The following is a 19,428-nucleotide window of genomic DNA, read 5'->3' on the forward strand; positions in this document are numbered from 1 at the left end:
GGGTGGGCTAACTTCTCTGGGGGCTCTAGCCTGTCATGTGGGCCATAGGAGATATTTTTTGGAGCCGAAAGAGAAAGATAATTAAAAACAACGGAACATCAACAATATGCTAAACAAAAGCAAGTGGGAGAGGAGTATCACGCCACCTGATTGATTTTAAAATTTAAGATATACTACATTATTATTTAAGCCAAATATTGGAGTGCAGGGCCCAGGGTTGTTGCTGCTCCCCCCCACCCCCCAGATTCCGCCCCTGGTACGATCTTTTCTCCTGTGTATCTCCCTGTGCAGTCTTTCCTGATGATGATATTTTATTTGCCATTTGTGCAAGTATGAGTACAGTTACATTGGAATGCCTCTTTTCACATATCTCATCTTGCTCACAGACACATACTGGTGACTGATGTGAAGCCCAAAAGGAGGATGGGTGCCACACGTTACCCTGGGGTCGGGGGAGTCCCAGAGCAGTACCTCCTACTGGATGTAGATAGTGTATTCACACACACATTGTTTTTGTCCCCCATGGTCCTTGGCTGAGCACCTAGACCCTGATACGAAACATCTGTATATATTTACACAAAGCCAGTCAGAGCACCGACTCTGACTTTAGGGCATCTTCAATACCGAAAAGGAAGTTTTTGCTTCCTTTGTACACTGCACCTCTTCCGATTCCCCCTTTCGTGTCATGCTTCAGAAGTCAGCGTCCGGTTCTTTAGATTTGAGGCTCTCGTCAGGTGGAGACTTGTTTTTGGGTTTCATTTAGTTTTTTGATTTTTTTTCTGGTAGTTCTTTTGGTGGCTCCACTAATTTTCCAGAAATTTAATTTTAGGAGGAAAAAGAAAATCAATTTTACATTTAAAGAAACAAGACAATTACAAAGCTTAATTGCATTAATTATGGATTTTGAGAGGAAGAAAAAATACCCTGTTTCCTTTCAAAGTATAAATAGAGTATAAAGCCAGCCATGCGTGACTGTGAAAGAAGCCTGTTAATTTGGTTTTTGAGTACAGCTATAGTTTCAGTAGCTGCACTAGTCTTGCCCTTTGCCTTGTTTTCATAGTGAGCAATACTAAGTAGCAATTTGGTTCCTGTTGCATAAGACATTTATTTTGCATTTATTTGCATTTATTTTATGATTAAATAGGTGACCAATACTGGTTTATATTTTATAAATATAAGCTCTATGAGTCAGGATAATTTACATTGCAGTGTGATATACGGGTTTTGATATTGATTCGAGAGCATATTCACAGATGCTTCTGTCATTATATCATGAACATCTTATGAGATGCATAGGTTTCCTGCTCCTATATTTCTTAGAGCAGTATCCCAGCTGTGGCAAATCATACCGCTGCAGCCATGGGGCTACATAATGTGTCAAAGATGTCAAAACCTGCAGATCTGCTTATAGCCGTGCAAACAGTGCAAGTGAACACCCCCGTCTATCCCGCTGTTCAATTTCCAGCACAGAATTGGATCATTACTGGGAATTTGGCTTCCAGGGTAAAGATTTTAGCTACTGGGAAGCTGGTGGCGCAGGAGGTAGTGCTATCGGTCAGCAACTGGAGGGTTGCAGGTTCGAGCCCTGGTTCCTCCTGACCCCATCAAAGTGTCCTTGAGCAAGACACTGAACCCCAAATTGCTCCTGGTGAGCAGGTTGGCGCCTTGTGTGGCAGCCTCCGCCACCGGTGTGTGAATGTGTGTATGAACGGGTGAATGTATGGGTGAGGCATGAATTGTAAAGCGGTTTGAGTACTTGTAAGCGTAGAAAAGCGCTATATAAATGCAATGCATTTACTTGCAAAAAATCCAAGACTTGCAAAAAGATGTTGAAGATGTTAACAGATGTTAGGGGAGAAAATTTAAATAATTACATGGAGGCATATATACTTTAGCTAGATACATGGGCATTGCCGCCACATTTCATAATTATTCGTTTGGAGCCCCCCCCCCCCCACATTTAACATAAAATATCAGTTTTATGCCAGTGCCCCCCCCCCCCCCCCACTCACACATTCAAAATGCTTTATGCATTAAATTTGGAAAAAAAGATCTTAATGTTTCAAAATATACTTAGATGTGTGTGGGTGAGTTAATTGGTTATGGAAAGTGCTTAAATCACATTCACAGTTTGAGATAAATACAGGAATTCCACAACAGGAAGTAAAAGAATGTTTAAAGTAAATAAAACGATACTGTATTCCTTCCATTGTGATTGTATATCAATATCATTACATAATCTGAGAAATACTGGTTAGTAGTTGAGAGTTCATGTGGTTCACGAAATAATATACCAATAATATATTATTGTATATAATAATACATATTAATAATAAATAATATAACAATGTAACAGTGCCGTGTCTTGCTGTTGCTTTTGACGATACAGCGAACGGAAAGCAGTGTTGGAACATTTATTTATCCCTGTGTCTTCCTCTTCCAGTCAGCTGCTGGGCCCGAATTTCACAGAGACTCATTACGAAGACGGGGTGCCTGTCACCCTCATGCCTGATTACACGGTAAGCGAGCGCCTTTCTCTCCACACCACATCTCGCATCCTCCTCCTCTCTGGACATCCGCTTGCTATTCTTGGTAATGAAATTTTGTCCTACATAGTCTCCTGGCAAACAGTCATGAGACATTTGAGACGTAGAGTAAAAAAAAGGAACTCTACGCTTTTCCATCAATACTGGAAGAGCAAAATCACAACCAGAACTGCGTGAAGTTGATCCCACCTTAGCCCCTGTTTCAGAGAAAAAGCAAATCGGTGAAATGGGCTGATGGTAAGATAGTAGGATAAGAAATGTACAATCTAAGCTTGCATTCAGTATTGTAAAAATTATGCGTTTTCTCCGACTAGGTGTGCGTTTATACAAAAAATGAAAGTCTTTCACGTTGTTGTGAAGCATTGACTCCAGCACACGCACTGAGGGTGATCCAGGAGTCAGTTGTGAAGCATAGAGTAATCCATTTGTAAATTCTTCAGATTTTATCTAGATCTAAGTAGACACAGCTCAGACATACTGTGGCCACAGTTCATACTTTTAGGATGTTTGAAGAGAAGCTAAAAAACGCTCTGTGCTGGAAAATGGCTACTGCGGTTTCAGAAGCAAACCCAAGTGGCCACAATGTCTCCTCTTGATCACGGAGCATCTTCTGTAACAACCTCATCTCAGACCGCAGTGGTTGTTCTCATTGTAGTGTCTCTTCTGTACGTTGTTGCCTTCTTGGCAAACTCCTCTCAAGATCAAGTCACAGTATGGAATAGTAAGAATAGGAAATCTACTGAACAAGAAAATACATTCAGACTTTACAAATATAGGTGATAGCAACCACACAGCTCTAACCGGTTTGTCTTTTCACTTTTCGGCCTTTCAGCCTCTATTGCTAATCAAACAAATGATCATACTTATTCTTGGAGATAACAGTCCATCATGCATTAAGGCCTTTGACTCACTCATAAATTTTGAACAGTCATGTTAAGAAAGTTTTTAACAGAATACAACTTTGCAAATAGATATTTTTTAAGTTTCTGGTTAGAGAAATGTAAATTTATGGATGTTTTTCTCAAATTGTATTGTTCCCTGGGGAGTGCTTTTATGTTGCAACTTGGTAGTAAAATTCAGCTGCGCTGTCTTTCAAATGGTCATGTGGATATGTTAGCAACCAATGGGGATTTTGATGCAATAAAAGAACTAACAATGGCATTCAAATCATTGCGATCTTCTTTTCTCTCTCTCTCCTTTTCTCTTTTTTTGTTTTCAGGATCACTGCTACTATCATGGGCACGTCATTGGACACTCTGACTCCTGGGTCACCCTCAGTACATGCTCTGGAGTCAAGTGAGTCACACGTCCCAGAGTGTAAGGAACAGGGACTTTTCTTTGAGGACTCAAAATTGATATTAAAGGCACAGTGCATTCAATCTTAGTCTAGGAGAGCCAGGTGGAGAGTTTTTGGTGAAGGGAATTTTTGCATCTGCTTTCCATAGTAATGATATGATGTGGCTACAAGTAAATGTTGTGGCCCTGTTCAAAGATGGAAACCAAAGAATTAATTGACAATTTGTTCCTCTGAAAAGTAATGAAATATGAGATAAAATAAAAGCTAACAGCTTGGAAAACCATAAATAGCGATAATTTTATTTTGTGCATTTAGACTGACAGTTCCTTCTTTTGAGGTAGGTTTTAAACAATGGACTCGTTACATTTTTCAGAACAGTTTCCTCCACTTTAAAATAACGTGTTTCTCATTTAAACTGAATTAGTGGAACTGATGAATAAAATCCCAGTTAACACATAAAGTTTTCAAAAATAATAACAAAAGCATTTAATAGCACAGAAAATAATAGCTAATAAGGAAAATATGTCCATCGATACATAGACTGCCTTAACTTTTTATATGCCAAATTCGTGAGCTTGTCTGGGTTTAATTTACATTAGTCGGCCACCCTGTGCAAATGTATGTATGAAGCTGGGAGAGGACTGGGTCTTGTTCTGATACCAGCTGGAGTTTGATAGAGACAGCTGCCTTTAGGGGTGTGTGCAACATCTGGATGAGGTCTGGCTTCTGAGACAGAGTCAGGCACTGCAGGATACAGGGTGGAGTGAAACAGCAGATCTGACACGATGTTATCATGACCTGGGGTGAAACACTGGGTGGAGCAGAACAGCAGATCTGCCACAACGTTATCATGACCTGGGGTGAAACACTGGGTGGAGCAGAACAGCAGATCTGCCACAACGTTATCATGACCTGGGGTGAAACACTGGGTGGAGCAGAACAGCAGATCTGCCACAACGTTATCATGACCTGGGGTGAAACACTGGGTGGAGCAGAACAGCAGATCTGGCACAACGTTATCATGACCTGGGGTGAAACACTGGGTGGAGCAGAACAGCAGATCTGCCACAACGTTATCATGACCTGGGCTGAAACACCAGGTGAAACTGTACTGCAGCAATTGCTCGGACCACCAGTAAAGTTGGAGTGGCTTGTGCCATGTACCAGTTGTTGCAAGCAAGGCTGCCAGTGCCTGGTGGTCGGTGCACAATTTAAATGCCCTGCCCTAAAGGTACATCTGCCTTCGCTCACAGGCCCAGACACGGGCTAGAGCCTCACGTTCACCTACAGAATATTTTTGTTCAGTGGCGGCAAGAGCACGGGTGGCGAAGGCAATAGGTCGGCCCACTCCATCCTGCAGCTGTGACAGTACAGCTCCAAGTGCCATAGCTCAGGTTACACAAGTGACAGAGGTACTGTAGGGCATGAGAGGGCATTCAAATGCAACATGTATCTTTCAGCAGCAGCTGAAGCAAAGGAGCTGTGGTAGCAGAGTAGTGAGGCAAATAAAGCAGGTAGTAGGCCAAAGAAAAAGGCATCCTGGGCAGAATTTGTGGGTTCAGAAATAATGGCCTCAATATTAGACTCAAGTCGGATGAGGCCCACAGCCATGAGGCGGAATCCCATAAACTCAATGGCAGGTACAGAAAACCCAAATTTTTGGCTGTTAAGTGTGAGGTTTAGCTAGCACCTCAAAAACTCCATATGGAGGCGTTCATTGTGGATGGCAGCTGTAGACCCATGGACAGCTATGTCATCAAGGTACATGACCACCCCAGGGATCCCAGTAAAGATAGTAGCCATAATCTTATTGAAGCAACTGCAGGGCAGAACTAAGCCGAAATGGGACCCACGTTTACCGAAACACTCCAGCATGCCTCACAAAAGCCGTGAGGTTCTGTCTGTCAGGGGAAAGAGGGATCGGGAGACGACAGTGTGAATAGCTGCAAAAGCAGTGGAGGGTGACAGTGCTGTGGAGTTTGCAGGGGCTGAATGGCGTACTTTGGCAAAATATTTAGCTCTGCAGCAGCATTGGCACCGTTGCCCATGAGCAGGACAGTTCCGGGCTCTAGGAACATGAGAGAATGAGCCACATTTCCCACAGCCTTCAGATGAAATAGCGCTAACAGGTGGTTGTGATGCAAATACTTATTGTGCAGCGGGGTAAGCTAATTTAGATGTGAACTCTCCTGCTGTTTCAATTTGAAATGCTATTTGCATAGCGCTAACGAGAGAGAGATCATCTGCTGATGTCAACAGCCGCTCTCTAACTTTAAATTTACAAAGGCCTGCTAAAACACACAGATTAGCCACGTACTGGTGTACAAACTCACCTGGCTGCTGTCGCCTTTGGTGAAAAAGGATCCAACGCAGGATGACAGTTTGTGGAGCTGCGAAGTGAGAACCTAGGAGCGAAATGGCATTTTCATACGTCTCTGCAGGTCCGAGCGTCCGAAAGATCCGCTGTCCTTCCGTTCTGTTTCTTCCGAGCTTTGCTGACTTTGTACAGTCCCAGGGCATCCAAGTATGTTTGGAACGATTCCAGCCAGCGAGTCCAAGGAACAGGGGGTTTGCCAGGAAGTGCAAGAAAAGATGAAGGTTAGCTTCACTCTCAGCTGTGGTGATCATGGTGCATGCTCTGCTGCGACGGCACAGTCTGTCTCGTCTCCTTGTAAGTCTGCATTCGGTTTTGTTTACATCTACCGTATCTATTGTATTTACCACGCATCTATAATGCCGAACCTGAAGAAGGTTTTCTGGATTACATTCATAATCCTTTGGATCATCGACGACTGTTCAGCGCTAAAACCAATGGGTAATGGCCACAATCCACTCACCTACAATAGGGGGAAGCTTCTCCAACTGCGGTCGTCCTTTACCTCAAGAATGGTGGTTGCTCTTCCTCCAGAGCTTCGCCCGGGGAAAAGTTGTAGGTGAGGAGCTTTACACTCCAGGCTGAGGAGGCGACCCTTCAGACCACCGCTTCCCTCTATCATACTGGCCAATGTACATTCACTCCAGAATAAAATGGACTTATTGCATTCCATCTTTCAGCATGACAATGACCTTAAGCATAAGGCCAAAACCACACTGGAATGGGTCAAAAACAGAAAGGTGAATGTTCTGGAATGGACGAGTGAAAGCCCTGATCTTAAGTCTGTTGAGAATCTGTTGCACTATTTGAATGGGGCAGAGGTGCCGGTCCACCAACCCAGAGTATCTATAAATTCCATCAAGAAGAATGTGGAAGGATCAATCCTGAACAATGTGCAAATCTGATTCGCACTTACCTCAGAAAGAAAACAAAACAGTTATTGCAGCAAAAGGGTTCTCAACAAACTACTAATGTGTAGGGGTTGAATACTTATGCAAGCACTACATTTTTGAGAATTCAGTTAAATATGTACATAAAATGGTTCATTTTGACTTTGGAAATGTATTGTTACAGCATAAGACTTCACGATAAAAATATTGAATGGACAAATACGTGTACAAATCTTTTGTCATGGATAAAATTATGATGACTTTCAATAGGGTTGAATACTTTTGCAAGCCACTGTAGGTCAACAGTTCTCAATTCCTACTGTAAACAGCATGGATAAAGCCCTGCTTCCCCCTCTTGAGTTACCTGACTGTTTACAAGAACCTTTTCAAGGCCAACCGAAAGTCCTTCTCCTTAGTCTCACTAAACTCCTCCCACACCAGAGTTTTTGCTTCAGTAACCCCCAAAGCCCCTTTCTGCTTGGCCTGCTCAGAGTCCCACATGATAACCAAGCTCGGACGGCTTCCTTCTTCAGCCTGACCGCTCCCTTTAACTGCTGGTGCCTACTACTGCTTTCAGGGATTTTCCACCATGACAGGCACCAACAAGCTTATGGCCACAGCTTGGCACAGCTGCTTCAGCGATGGAGTCCTGCAATATGGCCCACAGGATGCAAGAGAAGTTCTGCCAGAGGTGTGAGTTAAAGATCTCCGGGACAGGGGCCTCTGCCGAAACACTACCAGCATACCCTCACTATGCAGCGTGAAATAGTGTCCAGTCCCTATCCAAGAATTCGCTTCCAGTGACTGAGCTGCATGTTGAAGTGGGTCCAACTATATCTAGTCGGTATCTCCTGCACCACCTCAAGCTTATTTCCAACCAGAGGGGTTACACTCCATGTACCAAGACCCAGCTTTGGTAGCCATCGATAGGTCCATTGAGACCCCTGCCTTTGAATACCATCCCATATTGCACCCAACCCCCATGGCTCCCCCTGCAGGTGGTGGGCCCACAGGAGGGCATATTGCATCTTTACGTCCGATATTGAGGAGCAGTACTGTTTTAAGGGAAGGTTAGATTCTTTCATTTATGCAAAAATCTGAATATCACTTCCATTTCTCTGTGTTCTGGATATGGGTTACAGATAGTCTACTGTAGGGTAGTCAACATACTGAAAGCCTCAACTGTAAGAATTAAAAGATAGGATTGTAAATGTTTTTAAAAACTCTAAATAGATCCTCATTCTGTACAAATTGTATCTGTACCAGCCTACACACTAATATTTTGAATGTTTTTAGGATACCATGTTATCTCAAGACCTATTAATACTCAAACTTACCTGAATTATCACCAAAACAAATAGTTTTAGGATAATGAATGAACGGGGCAGTTCGTTTTATAGGCACCATATGATATGGGTCTTTTGAAAATGTTTTCCACTGAGAGATGCAAAATACTGAATTCACCTATGTAGATATTTGTAAGGAAGAAAATCCTGCAGAAGACAATACAGGAAATAATGGAACTGCACTTTGAACTTGAACGAATTAAATGTATGTAGCTTAATTCACAAAATGAGGTGATACGTCGTGAGCTTCCTTGTGATTAATGTTAAATTGTAAGAGGACATGAACAGTCAATAGGAGTCAGTATATTTTAAGAAATAGTTGGCTGTAATTCATTGGAATTAGAGATTTTATTTGCATATAGAGGTGACAGAGATAATATACAGAACTAAAAATTTGGTGACAATCTTTTTAATGTAGTGACAATGCATTCTGTAGGAGCTATCTCGGTGCTTTAGTTGAAACTATGCTTTTGAAGATTTCCTATAGCTAATGAAGTGCTAATGAAGCTGCTGTATAAGAACACGTAACAGCAATGCTTCCTTGATCTTGCAGAAGTATATAGGCATTTGTGTCTTTGCCTATCCCATCTTGTTCTTTGTAGCTTGGAGATCACAGTGCAGGTCAGCAATCATGTGGCACCCCTGAAGCTCAGGATTAAAGGGCTCTGCATCCATCCATTTTCCAAACCGCTTATCCTACTGGGTCGTGGGGGGTCCGGAGCCTATCATATTTTTATATATATACTGTATATATTATAATCTGTATAATTTGTAATTAGAAAAGTAGCTATCATGTATGCTCAGTGTTCATGGGAGTCAGAGCATGGCCTGGTTGAGAGCATCTTCAGCGAGTTCTGACTCAAGCCAGGTATGACAGCTTACTGAGGACAAATTAAACTCTTCACGTATCACACCAAAAGTACATCTCACAGCTTATCTCCAAATGTTCCAGCACAAGGTCTCCTTTTACCCGATTATTATTTATTCCAATAGAAACGTATATACTGTTACGTACACACGTGGGCAAAATTGTTGGTACCCTTCAGTCAATGAAAGAAAAACTCACAATGGTCACAGAAATAACTTTAATCTGACAAAAGTAATAATAAATAAAAATTCTATGAAATTTAACTAATAAAAGTCAGACATTGATTTTTAACCATGCTTCAACAGAATTAATAAAAAAAAAAAAAAACTCATGAAACAGGCCTGGACAAAAATGATGGTACCCCTAACTTAATATTTTGTTGCACAACCTTTTGAGGCAATCACTGCAATCAAATGATTCCTGTAACTGTCAATGAGACTTTTGCACTTCTCAGCAGGTATTTTGGCCCACTCCTCATGAGCAAACTGCTCCAGTTGTCTCAGGTTTGAAGGGTGCCTTTTCCAGACGGCATGTTTCAGCTCTTTCCAAAGATGCTCAATAGGATTGAGGTCAGGGCTCATAGAAGGCCACTTTAGAATAGTCCAATGTTTTCCTCGTAGCCATTCTTGGGTGTTTTTAGCTGTGTGTTTGGGTCATTGTCCTGTTGCAAGACCCATGACCTGCGACTGAGACCAAGCTTTCTGACACTGGCCAGCACATTTCTCTCTAGAATCCCTTGATAGTCTTGAGATTTCATTGTACCCTGCACAGATTCAAGACACCCTGTGCCAGATGCAGCAAAGCAGCCCCAGAACATAACAGAACCTCCTCCATGTTTTACAGAAGGGACAGTGTTCTTTTCTTGATATGCTTCATTTTTCCGTCTGTGAACATAGAGCTGATGTGCCTTGGCAAAAAGTTCAATTTTTGTCTCCATAGGACATTCTCCCAGAATCTTTGTGGCTTGTCCACATGTAGTTTGGCAAGTTTTTATGACTTGTTTTCAACAATGGTGTCCTCCTTGGTCGTCTCCCATGAAGTCCACTTTGGCTCAAACAACGACGGATGGTGCGATCTGACACTGATGTTCCTTGAGCTTGAAGTTCACCTTGGATCTCTTTAGAAGTTTTTCTGGGCTCTTTTGTTACCATTCGTATTATCCGTCTCTTTGATTTGTCATCAATTTTCCTCCTGCGGCCACGTCCAGGGAGGTTGGCTACAGTCCCATGGATCTTAAATTTCTGAATAATATGTGCAACTGTAGTCACAGGAACATCAAGCTACTTCGAGATGGTCTTATAGCCTTTACCTTTGACATGCTTGTCTATAATTTTCTTTCTAATCTCCTGAGACAACTCTTTCCTTCGCTTCCTCTGGTCCATGTTGAGTGTGGTACACACCATGTCACCAAACAACACAGTGACTAACTGGAGCCCTATATATAGGTCCACTGACTGATTACAAGATTGTAGACACCTGTGATGCTAATTAGTGGACACACCTTGGATTAACATGTCCCTTTGGTCACATTATTTTCAGTCTCTTCTAGGGGTACCATCATTTTTGTCCAGGCCTGTTTCATGAGTTTTTTTTTTTATTAATTTTGTTGAAGCATGGTTGAAAATCAATGTCTGACTTTTATTAGTTAAATTTCATAGAATTTTTATTTATTATTACTTTTGTCAGATTAAAGTTATTTCTGTGACCATTGTGAGTTTTTCTTTCATTGACTGAAGGGTACCAACAATTTTGTCCACGTGTGTATATACTGTAACAATAGCGCATCAATTAAATATTTACATACTTCTCAGGACCACGGTAGCACAGTTTACCGCCTCTCAAATGAAGTGAGAACCTAAGACGACACTGAGATTATTCAGGGAACATAAAGTTGTGCAGGCTAGTAGAAATGGTCTGGGAACAGAAGTTCTTTCTATTTATTTTTTTTTCCTCATAACAGATTTTTTAAAATAGTTCCTGGAAACAATTTGCTGGCACAGTTGCTCTGTTAGGAAATATTTTTGTCCCTATACTGTACATGTTATGCCTTCACAGTTAGGCTGAACCTACAGCATAATGGTTAGATGGGAGGCTTACAGCTCGCTATTGCAGGTGTAAACATCGCTAGCATAGCTAGTTTTTTTTTACTGTGTTTCTGAGGCTAGCTTATCTCCAAACAGTTATGGTCCCCCTTACAGATAATTTTGTATACAGGAATATTCTGTTTTATTTAAGCAAACTGTAAATCTGAAGGTGTGTTCTGGGCTTTGTGCCATCTACTCCCACACTTCCCATAAAAAAAAGGATAGAGGTTTGCTGACAGCAGGATGAAAATACAAATTGGAGCCGGTGGTGTTTCTTTGCCGTTTTTGTAAAACTTTTTAAAAGCTATTTTAAGCCTCATCCTGTGTATGTCCTGTTTTCCAATTTCCTGTGCAGGGGCCTGATTGTGCTGAATGCCAACAACAGTTACTACCTTGAGCCCATTAATGGGTTGGAATCACCTCATCACAAGATGTACAGGACCGAACATCTGAGAATCCAAGGGGGGACGTGTGGACATGAGCATCAGACGGAGCATCCTGGCCATTTCTCTGATTTCCTCCAGCCTTTGCATCGAAGGGTAAGGATCCCCCAAAAGGGGTATTTCCAGTGGGTCACGGGAAATAATATACCATGAATGGCTTATAATATCATTTAGCAAAAGTGAAAATTGTGAAATAAATCTCAAATGTGTTTTATTTGATGGATATGTATTTTAGTGGATGAATAACTACTCTGCATTCCTTTTTGTTTAATGAACGTATCGCTGATTGCATGGACTCGAGCTTACTGGCACAGTTTACACTCCCACATAATTTTTTTCACGTTTTGAACATTTGTAACCTTGTTTGTAATTTCCAGCTACACTGTAGCTATAAACTTTAGAATAACGGCAAAAAATAGTTGGTCAAAAAACTTGATCATCTGTGTCAGCCTTGACTTTTATCATCTTTGCAGATGAGAAGAAACACACAGAGTTCTACTAAATATATGGAGCTTTACATTGTGGCAGATCATACACTGGTAAGAAAAGTATTTTGATAGCACCAAGTGCTGTAATGAATTCTGTTGTCCGTCACAGTTGTTACCAAATTCTTACGTAACACTCGGCCCCGGGGTAATCATACCAACTAGGAATCAATAGCAATTAAACTTCTAATAATGGTAAGTGAATTTGGACAACCTACTGAAGATTAACTTAAGTGTGTGGGGGGCTTTATATAGTGTGTATTTGAATGAATGAATGAATGAATGAATGAATGAATGAATGAATGAATGAAACTTTATTGACATTATACATGTAGTACAATGAAACACAGATTTCTACTCTCTGGTTATTAAAAAGTTCTAACAGACAAAAAAACACAAAACAACTTGTGCATGTGTGAATTGTGCTTTAATATACTTTAATAACAACAAATTATATGATTGTAATGTTTGTTTTTATCATATAATGTTTGCTATTAATGTACATTAAAGCTTTTAAGGTATGTTAGGATGTTAAGGTATATTAAAATGTGTACTATGAATGCATTTTGAATGCCTTATGAAGGTGAAATTGATGTTCTACAAATGCACTATAAAGGCATTATGAAGGTGCACATAATAAAACATTACTAATATATTTCACCGTATTTACCTTTAGTTAACCAGGGAGTTAACTAACATCAAGATCTATTTTACAAAAGGACCCTGGCCAAAACAGTGATATGGCAACAGAAACATGAACACAGATAACGGAAGCATACAATAAAACAAAAATAAATGCAATAAAAATAATTAAAGCAATGCATTTAAAAACAGTCACATCAACCTAATTCAAGTTTTAAAATCCTTAGCAACACAAATCTTAGGTGACAGGTGTTTTAAGTCTTAGAATCTTTTGGAGCAAATTCCATGCAGCCAAAGCAGCAAACAAAAAAGTGGTCGAGCCAAATGTGGTGCAAACTGTGGGAACTAGTGGATCAAACAATCGCTAGAGTGCTAGGAATAGCTACCTACATTGGAATGTTTAAGTAGACAGTCAAATAAGAAGACAAGGAGCCAGTAATGCCGTAATATACACGTAAAAGCCAATGACGTTGCCTATGCATTTCTAGGGAACATCAGCCCAACTTCTCATAGAGTACAATGTTGCGTATCATACCTTGTAGTTAACCTTAAAGCAGCATGATAAGCAGAATTTAACATATGAAGATAAGAATATTTATATACAATGAGGGAAATAATTATTTGACCCCCTGCTGCATATCACTGATATGTTTATTTAAACAGCAAAATATAGATTATCATCAAAACAAGCAAGAAAAAAATCATTATGTAACAGTTCCAAACCAATTTGTCATTTATCTAGGGAAATAAATATTTGATCCCCTACAAGTCAGCAAGAAATTAGGTGAAGTACATGTGCAATACAAGTAGTATTTAATTAAGCATTAACAGATACCAAGCCATCATTGTCATTTAATGGCATTACTTTGTTAAATAGTATTCTTGGGTTACTAACCTGTCTACATCTTCAACCTCATCACCATGGGAAATGCCAAAGAGACGTCTAAGGACAGCAAAGAAAAGATCGTTGTGTAATGGGCTTCATGACCACCAGCAAGCAGCCTGATGAGAAAGTGACAACTGTTGACTGTTGACCCATTTCTTTATTAATGGGTCAACTTAAGAATTCAGCAGGGGGTCAAATAATTATTTCCCTCATTGCATGTTCACTGGCCAATGCACTGCAAACACGTGTACACCTGTTTTTTCATGCAGATGTATAATCAGCCATCCATGTGGCAGCAGAACAATATATAAAACCTTGCAGACACAGGTCAAGAATGGTGGAAAAATGTGATCTAAGTGACAACCATGACCTGTTTGTTGGTGCCAGACAGGGTGGTTTGAGTATTATAGGAACTGCTGATCTCCTGGATTTTTTACGCAGTTGTCTCTAGACATTACACAGAATGGTGCGAAAAACGAAACACATCCAATAAAGGTAGATAGGTGAAGTTATTAGTCACTGTTGACACAGTGCACAACAACAGAATGTGTCCCTTGTGTTTAACCCATGTGTGACATGGCAGTGGACAGCTAATTCAGTACCCAGGGAGCAGCACTTTGCTCAGGGTACCTCACTAGTACCTTGCTGTTTGTGAACATGCATTATTGATGAGAGAGGTCAGTAGAGAATGACCAGAATAGTTGAAATACAGTCGACCCTTCTGCATCTCAACGTTCTCCATCGCGGTTTCGATATATCACAGGCTTAGCATAAGAAATTAAATGGGAATTTTTTTGAAGTTTTGCGAAAGCTGCAGATGACACAGAAAAAGTTAATTAACTAATAAATGCATAAAATATACGTACAGTGCTGGTTTGGAGGACACCAAGTGTGTTTACAGCAAGCTCTCACATGACATCTCGCAGTGATCTTTACATCTCGTATTTCATATATATATTTGTGCATTTTACTGCCCTGAAATGTACTAAAATCCAAAACAATTTGCTTCACTCATCAAGAGGACCAAGAAATTTGATGTGGTTTTTCCAGATCTTGGGGGGCCTGCACCCCTAACCCTCCTGATGTGGAAGGCTCGATTGTAATTACTCTCTACATCTCTGGCGAGCAGAAAAGCAATTTTGAAAAACAAAACACTGCACATTGAGGTGAACGGGCTACATCAGTAGAAGACATTTACTAAATTTTTATTTACTTAAGATTTTTACTTAATTTATTTAGCTAACACTCAATGGGTCAACAGCCATGGGATTTTAACCGATAACCTTCTAATCATAGGCACAGAAGTAGGAGGGGCAATACAAACTGTACTCCTGACACTCATGATAGAGTGAAGGAATGAACTGATTGAATGATCCAATATTCTATTTATCGAGTTATAACTGGTGGAGAAATGGAATGGAATTAGACTCGAACAAATAATCTGTGAACACTGTCCTATCAACTGGAACTGGCTTTTTTGTTTTGCTGTTTTTAATGAAATCTCTCATTTGTTTTCTTAAAACAATCGAACTGTTTGTATTTATAATGGCAGACAGCTTTGTGATTCTGTTGTCATATTTTTGTAATTCAGTTCAAAAGACAAAATAACCTTGGAATAACCAAACGAAGAATTATAGAAGTTGCCAATTATGTGGATAAGGTAAGACTGAAGTTTCATTTCTTTGTTTTTCTTTCACATGTGCTTTTACTGTGCTTCTCAGTTAATCAGTAGTCATTTGTTTTGCATGGAGTTTGTTGCCTTAACTTTTTTTCACACCTGTGTCTAAGTACATAAAATTATCGTGTTTAAAATGACTGTGAAGATATACTTTTATACTTAATTTGATTATGACAAATTGGTTGCCACTACCTACACTGACACAAGCGTATATGAAAGGGTAACTAACAGTTGATAAACTGCCTTTTGCTTCCATTCTGTTCTCATACTTAATTTGGAAACATCAGTGTTGTAAAATGTAGGCTGTAAGACTAACTAACAAAGGTAATAATAATTAATAAAGGTTAACGAGGTGATTTTACAGTATACTGCCTGAGATTGCTAATCAGTTTCAGTCAGTATCTGGCAGAGATATTGGTTACAAGAATTGTATTCATGTCGTATTGTATTGTGTCGTTTTAAACAAGAGACCATACTTACCATCAGGTTTGCTGTAATTCTGGAACTGGAGCTGTATAGCTGACTGCCCCCCCCAGAGGATGAATATAATAAAAATATATATGATGAAATAAAATATAATGAAATAAAAAAATAATAAAACCAGTGCACAGCTGTACATCCAGGCCTTGCACATATTTGTACAACATATCAAACTATATTTTTAGTTATCTAGTATGTATCTATTTAGCTACATAAAGTAAATTATTGATAATTTCCTATAGTTTTTATTGTGCTCTGCTTGAGAGAATACAGTAGAGCTCAATGTGACTCTATACCATGTCCTAGTTCTATAGGGCCCTGAACATCCGAGTGCCCCTCATTGGGCTGGAGGTGTGGACGGAGCGGGACCAATGCATAGTCACAGAGGACCCCAAAAAGACACTCTGGTCCTTCCTGCAGTGGAGGCAAAAGCTGAAATCCCGCAAGAAGCATGACAATGCCCAGCTGCTCACGTGAGTCCATTGGTTAGCAAGCAACTTCCCGTGGGCAAACTTACTTTGCTCCGTCCGCCCATGGAATTCAAGTTCCTCGGATAAAATGTCTGTTAACAGCTGGTGGTTCTTCTGGAGCAAAAGAAGAGAAAGAGGTTTAAATGAAGTAAAAAAAAAAATCTTTGATGGTACATTTAATAACACAGAGATCTTGGAGGTTTCAATGAATTGAGTTCCACTCTAATCCAGTGTACTTTATTGTGTTGTACATTTTGATACTGGGCTCACTTTGTTCTGGCTATTTCCTGCAGCGTCAGTGAAGCATTAATAATGTAAATGTTTCTGAAATGATTAGCCTGCTGGGTGTCGATTAGCATTTCATGGTGTGCCACTTCATGCTCTGGCACTCCACCGCTGTGTCATCCTGATCACTCTTAAGCCTAGTACATACTTCACTTTTCCGCTTGCGCTTGCAGACGGTCATGCACACGGCAGCTTGTGGTCATGCTACATTTGGCTGCAGGAGTGGATGGTTTCAGTCGGTGCTGCACACAGGTGTGAGATTCCACCAGACCAAGAGAGGGTAGATGTATTGCAACAAACACAAATACAAGCAGTATAGTGAAACGGGTAAACTTTTATCTACAGTTTAAAATGTATTTTTGAAGGCTTGGGTGGTATTAAGGTAACAAGGCTTTCCACAGTATTTTGAAATCCTGACAACAAAATTTGCCCTGAACCCCTGAATGAGAAGCTCCTCATTCAGCTATTAAATTTTGATGAATAACGCAGTGGCATGTTACTTCAAAGGGCAACATTCCTTTACAGACAGTGGCAATCGACCACTTGTGAAATTGCACAAATGAAAGTTACAGCAACATCAGTTTTGGCTTCAGAGGCTCCAGTCCAGTTAGTTATTAGCCTGTTTCATGTGGTACATTCCAAAGGCAAGCAAAAGTAAGTGAAATTGCTATCAAACTATCCAGCAATATGTTTACTTGTCATCTTACGTTGCTGAAGTGCACTTCAAATTCTCAAAAAACAGAAATACGAGGGACTGCAAAAATCCCTTGATGTCGTTCTTGCCCTGTCCCAAATATCAAGGATGCATTGGTGTTATCCTCGCCAACGAGAACAGTTCCGTGATTCATTTCATCTCAAATTCATTCTTAGGAGGCAAGTTAGCAAGAATGCTCTTGGCAAGAACACAAGCAAGATCTTTGCATTCTTGGTATTGATAAAGATCTTAGGACTACAGTTAGGGCAAATTAAAGGGTTGCTGCTGACACCTGTACTCTGCTGTGTTACAGGGGTGTGATCTTCACGGGGACCACCATCGGCATGGCGCCACTGGAGGGCATGTGCTCCCTGGAGAACTCGGGGGGAATCAATGTGGTGTGTATCCTCACGCAGCCTTCACTGAAAGCAGGGGGGTGAGGGATATCTGGAATATCCTGTAAGACGCGGTGAGACATCCATGGGGAGGTGGAACAAGGGGTGTTCTAACTGTCACCTCAGATAAAGGGAGCCTTAATACTGAGCTAGAAGAGCTGTGGAGAGGAGGTGCTGGAAGTAATGGAAAGTACCCCTTGAGGGACAAATTTTATATCTGGAGGTGGCAGTCCCTTCAGGATGGAGAGAATGCTTCCATGGCAGGCTTACCTTCCTCCTTCCCTGCCCGTCTTCCTGCTCGCATGGGTTTTAGGCCGTGCAAGTGAAGGCTGTCCCTCCTCCGGATCTGCTTGATTATTAGTCACCTGCCATGTCCTGTTAGCACTCCTTCTGACTGACTGTGAGGAAACCATGGTTACTGGTTGCGTGTGTGATGCTGATTGACCCCTGCTGGTGCGCGGTGGATTCCCAGCTGAAGTGTATAAAAATAGGGAAAGCTGACAATGATGATTCTATATTTATGAAAGGTACTATAGTTACAGTACCATAGAAATACTGATGATTTATGCTGTGGGAGTCTGGGTGACGAGTAGCTTGATGCTGTCAGGATCAGAAGACGACCTTTGCTCCTCACTCTTTCAGGACCACTCAGACTTGCCCATTGGGGCGGCTGCCACCATGGCTCATGAGATCGGCCACAACTTTGGCATGAGCCACGACAACGAGGGCTGCTGCGTGGAAGCGACGGCTAAGCAGGGAGGGTGTATGATGAATGCGGCCACCGGGTACGTGTTTCGTTACTGATGCTAAGCTAATATGCTGAGCCGCTGAAGCTAAGGCAACGCAGCGTCTTCACATGGACACAGCCAAAGCATGAACGTCAAAATGGCATGAGCATCGTAATTTTAACACAGTAAATTTATCAGGAAAGAATTGCAGCTTCGTTGATTTGTTTCCTTTGTTTTGTTATCTATGTAGTGCAGGAAAGATTAGGTTCAGGTTTGTGAATATATCATACATATGTGAGTAATGCCAAACGACCACCAGAACAAAATCGAAATAATTGCTGTATTGTGAATACTACTAATAATTCCCATCCTTGTTTACGTGTAAATCTGTTCATCCCTCAGCCACCCCTTCCCACGTGTCTTCAGTCAGTGCAGCAAAAGGGACCTGGACGGCTATTTCCAGAAGGGGGGCGGCATGTGCGTCTTCAACATGCCTAACGTGGAGGAGCTCGTGGAGGGCAGGCGCTGCGGGAACGGCTTTGTGGAGTCAGGGGAAGAATGTGACTGTGGGGAGCCAGAAGTAAGACCACTGGCAAACAAAACCTTCCCTCCCCAGGAGTCTGATCAGGGATGAGCAGCTACACTGGACCAGATTTAGCAAAAATGCCATGAATACAATTGTCTTTTCACCCATCATGTCATCCATGAGACACACAGACACATATTTATGTGAAATCATGTTTAGGGCTGCAGGGTCGGCCAGCGTCCCTGGAGAAATTGGGGTGCAGGGTCTTGCTCAAGGGCCCAACAGCAGCTTCAGTCTGCTGACAACGGGGT

General features: G+C 41.1%; 1 protein-coding gene across 1 annotated transcript in view; it reads left to right on the forward strand.

Moving 5' to 3' along the window:
- The window catches only part of LOC125721103 (disintegrin and metalloproteinase domain-containing protein 33-like), a 67,356-nt gene that overhangs the window by 32,226 nt on the left and 15,702 nt on the right, over positions 1–19,428 (forward strand). Inside the window, exons 4-12 of the mRNA XM_048997036.1 lie at positions 2,444–2,519; positions 3,766–3,842; positions 11,761–11,944; positions 12,322–12,387; positions 15,453–15,521; positions 16,326–16,492; positions 17,782–17,866; positions 18,506–18,648; positions 18,994–19,171. Coding sequence (XP_048852993.1) covers positions 2,444–2,519; positions 3,766–3,842; positions 11,761–11,944; positions 12,322–12,387; positions 15,453–15,521; positions 16,326–16,492; positions 17,782–17,866; positions 18,506–18,648; positions 18,994–19,171 — 1,045 coding nt within the window. The remainder of the gene's footprint in view (positions 1–2,443; positions 2,520–3,765; positions 3,843–11,760; positions 11,945–12,321; positions 12,388–15,452; positions 15,522–16,325; positions 16,493–17,781; positions 17,867–18,505; positions 18,649–18,993; positions 19,172–19,428) is intronic.

This window comes from Brienomyrus brachyistius, unplaced genomic scaffold (assembly GCF_023856365.1).
Source record: "Brienomyrus brachyistius isolate T26 unplaced genomic scaffold, BBRACH_0.4 scaffold32, whole genome shotgun sequence".
Taxonomy (NCBI): domain Eukaryota; kingdom Metazoa; phylum Chordata; class Actinopteri; order Osteoglossiformes; family Mormyridae; genus Brienomyrus; species Brienomyrus brachyistius.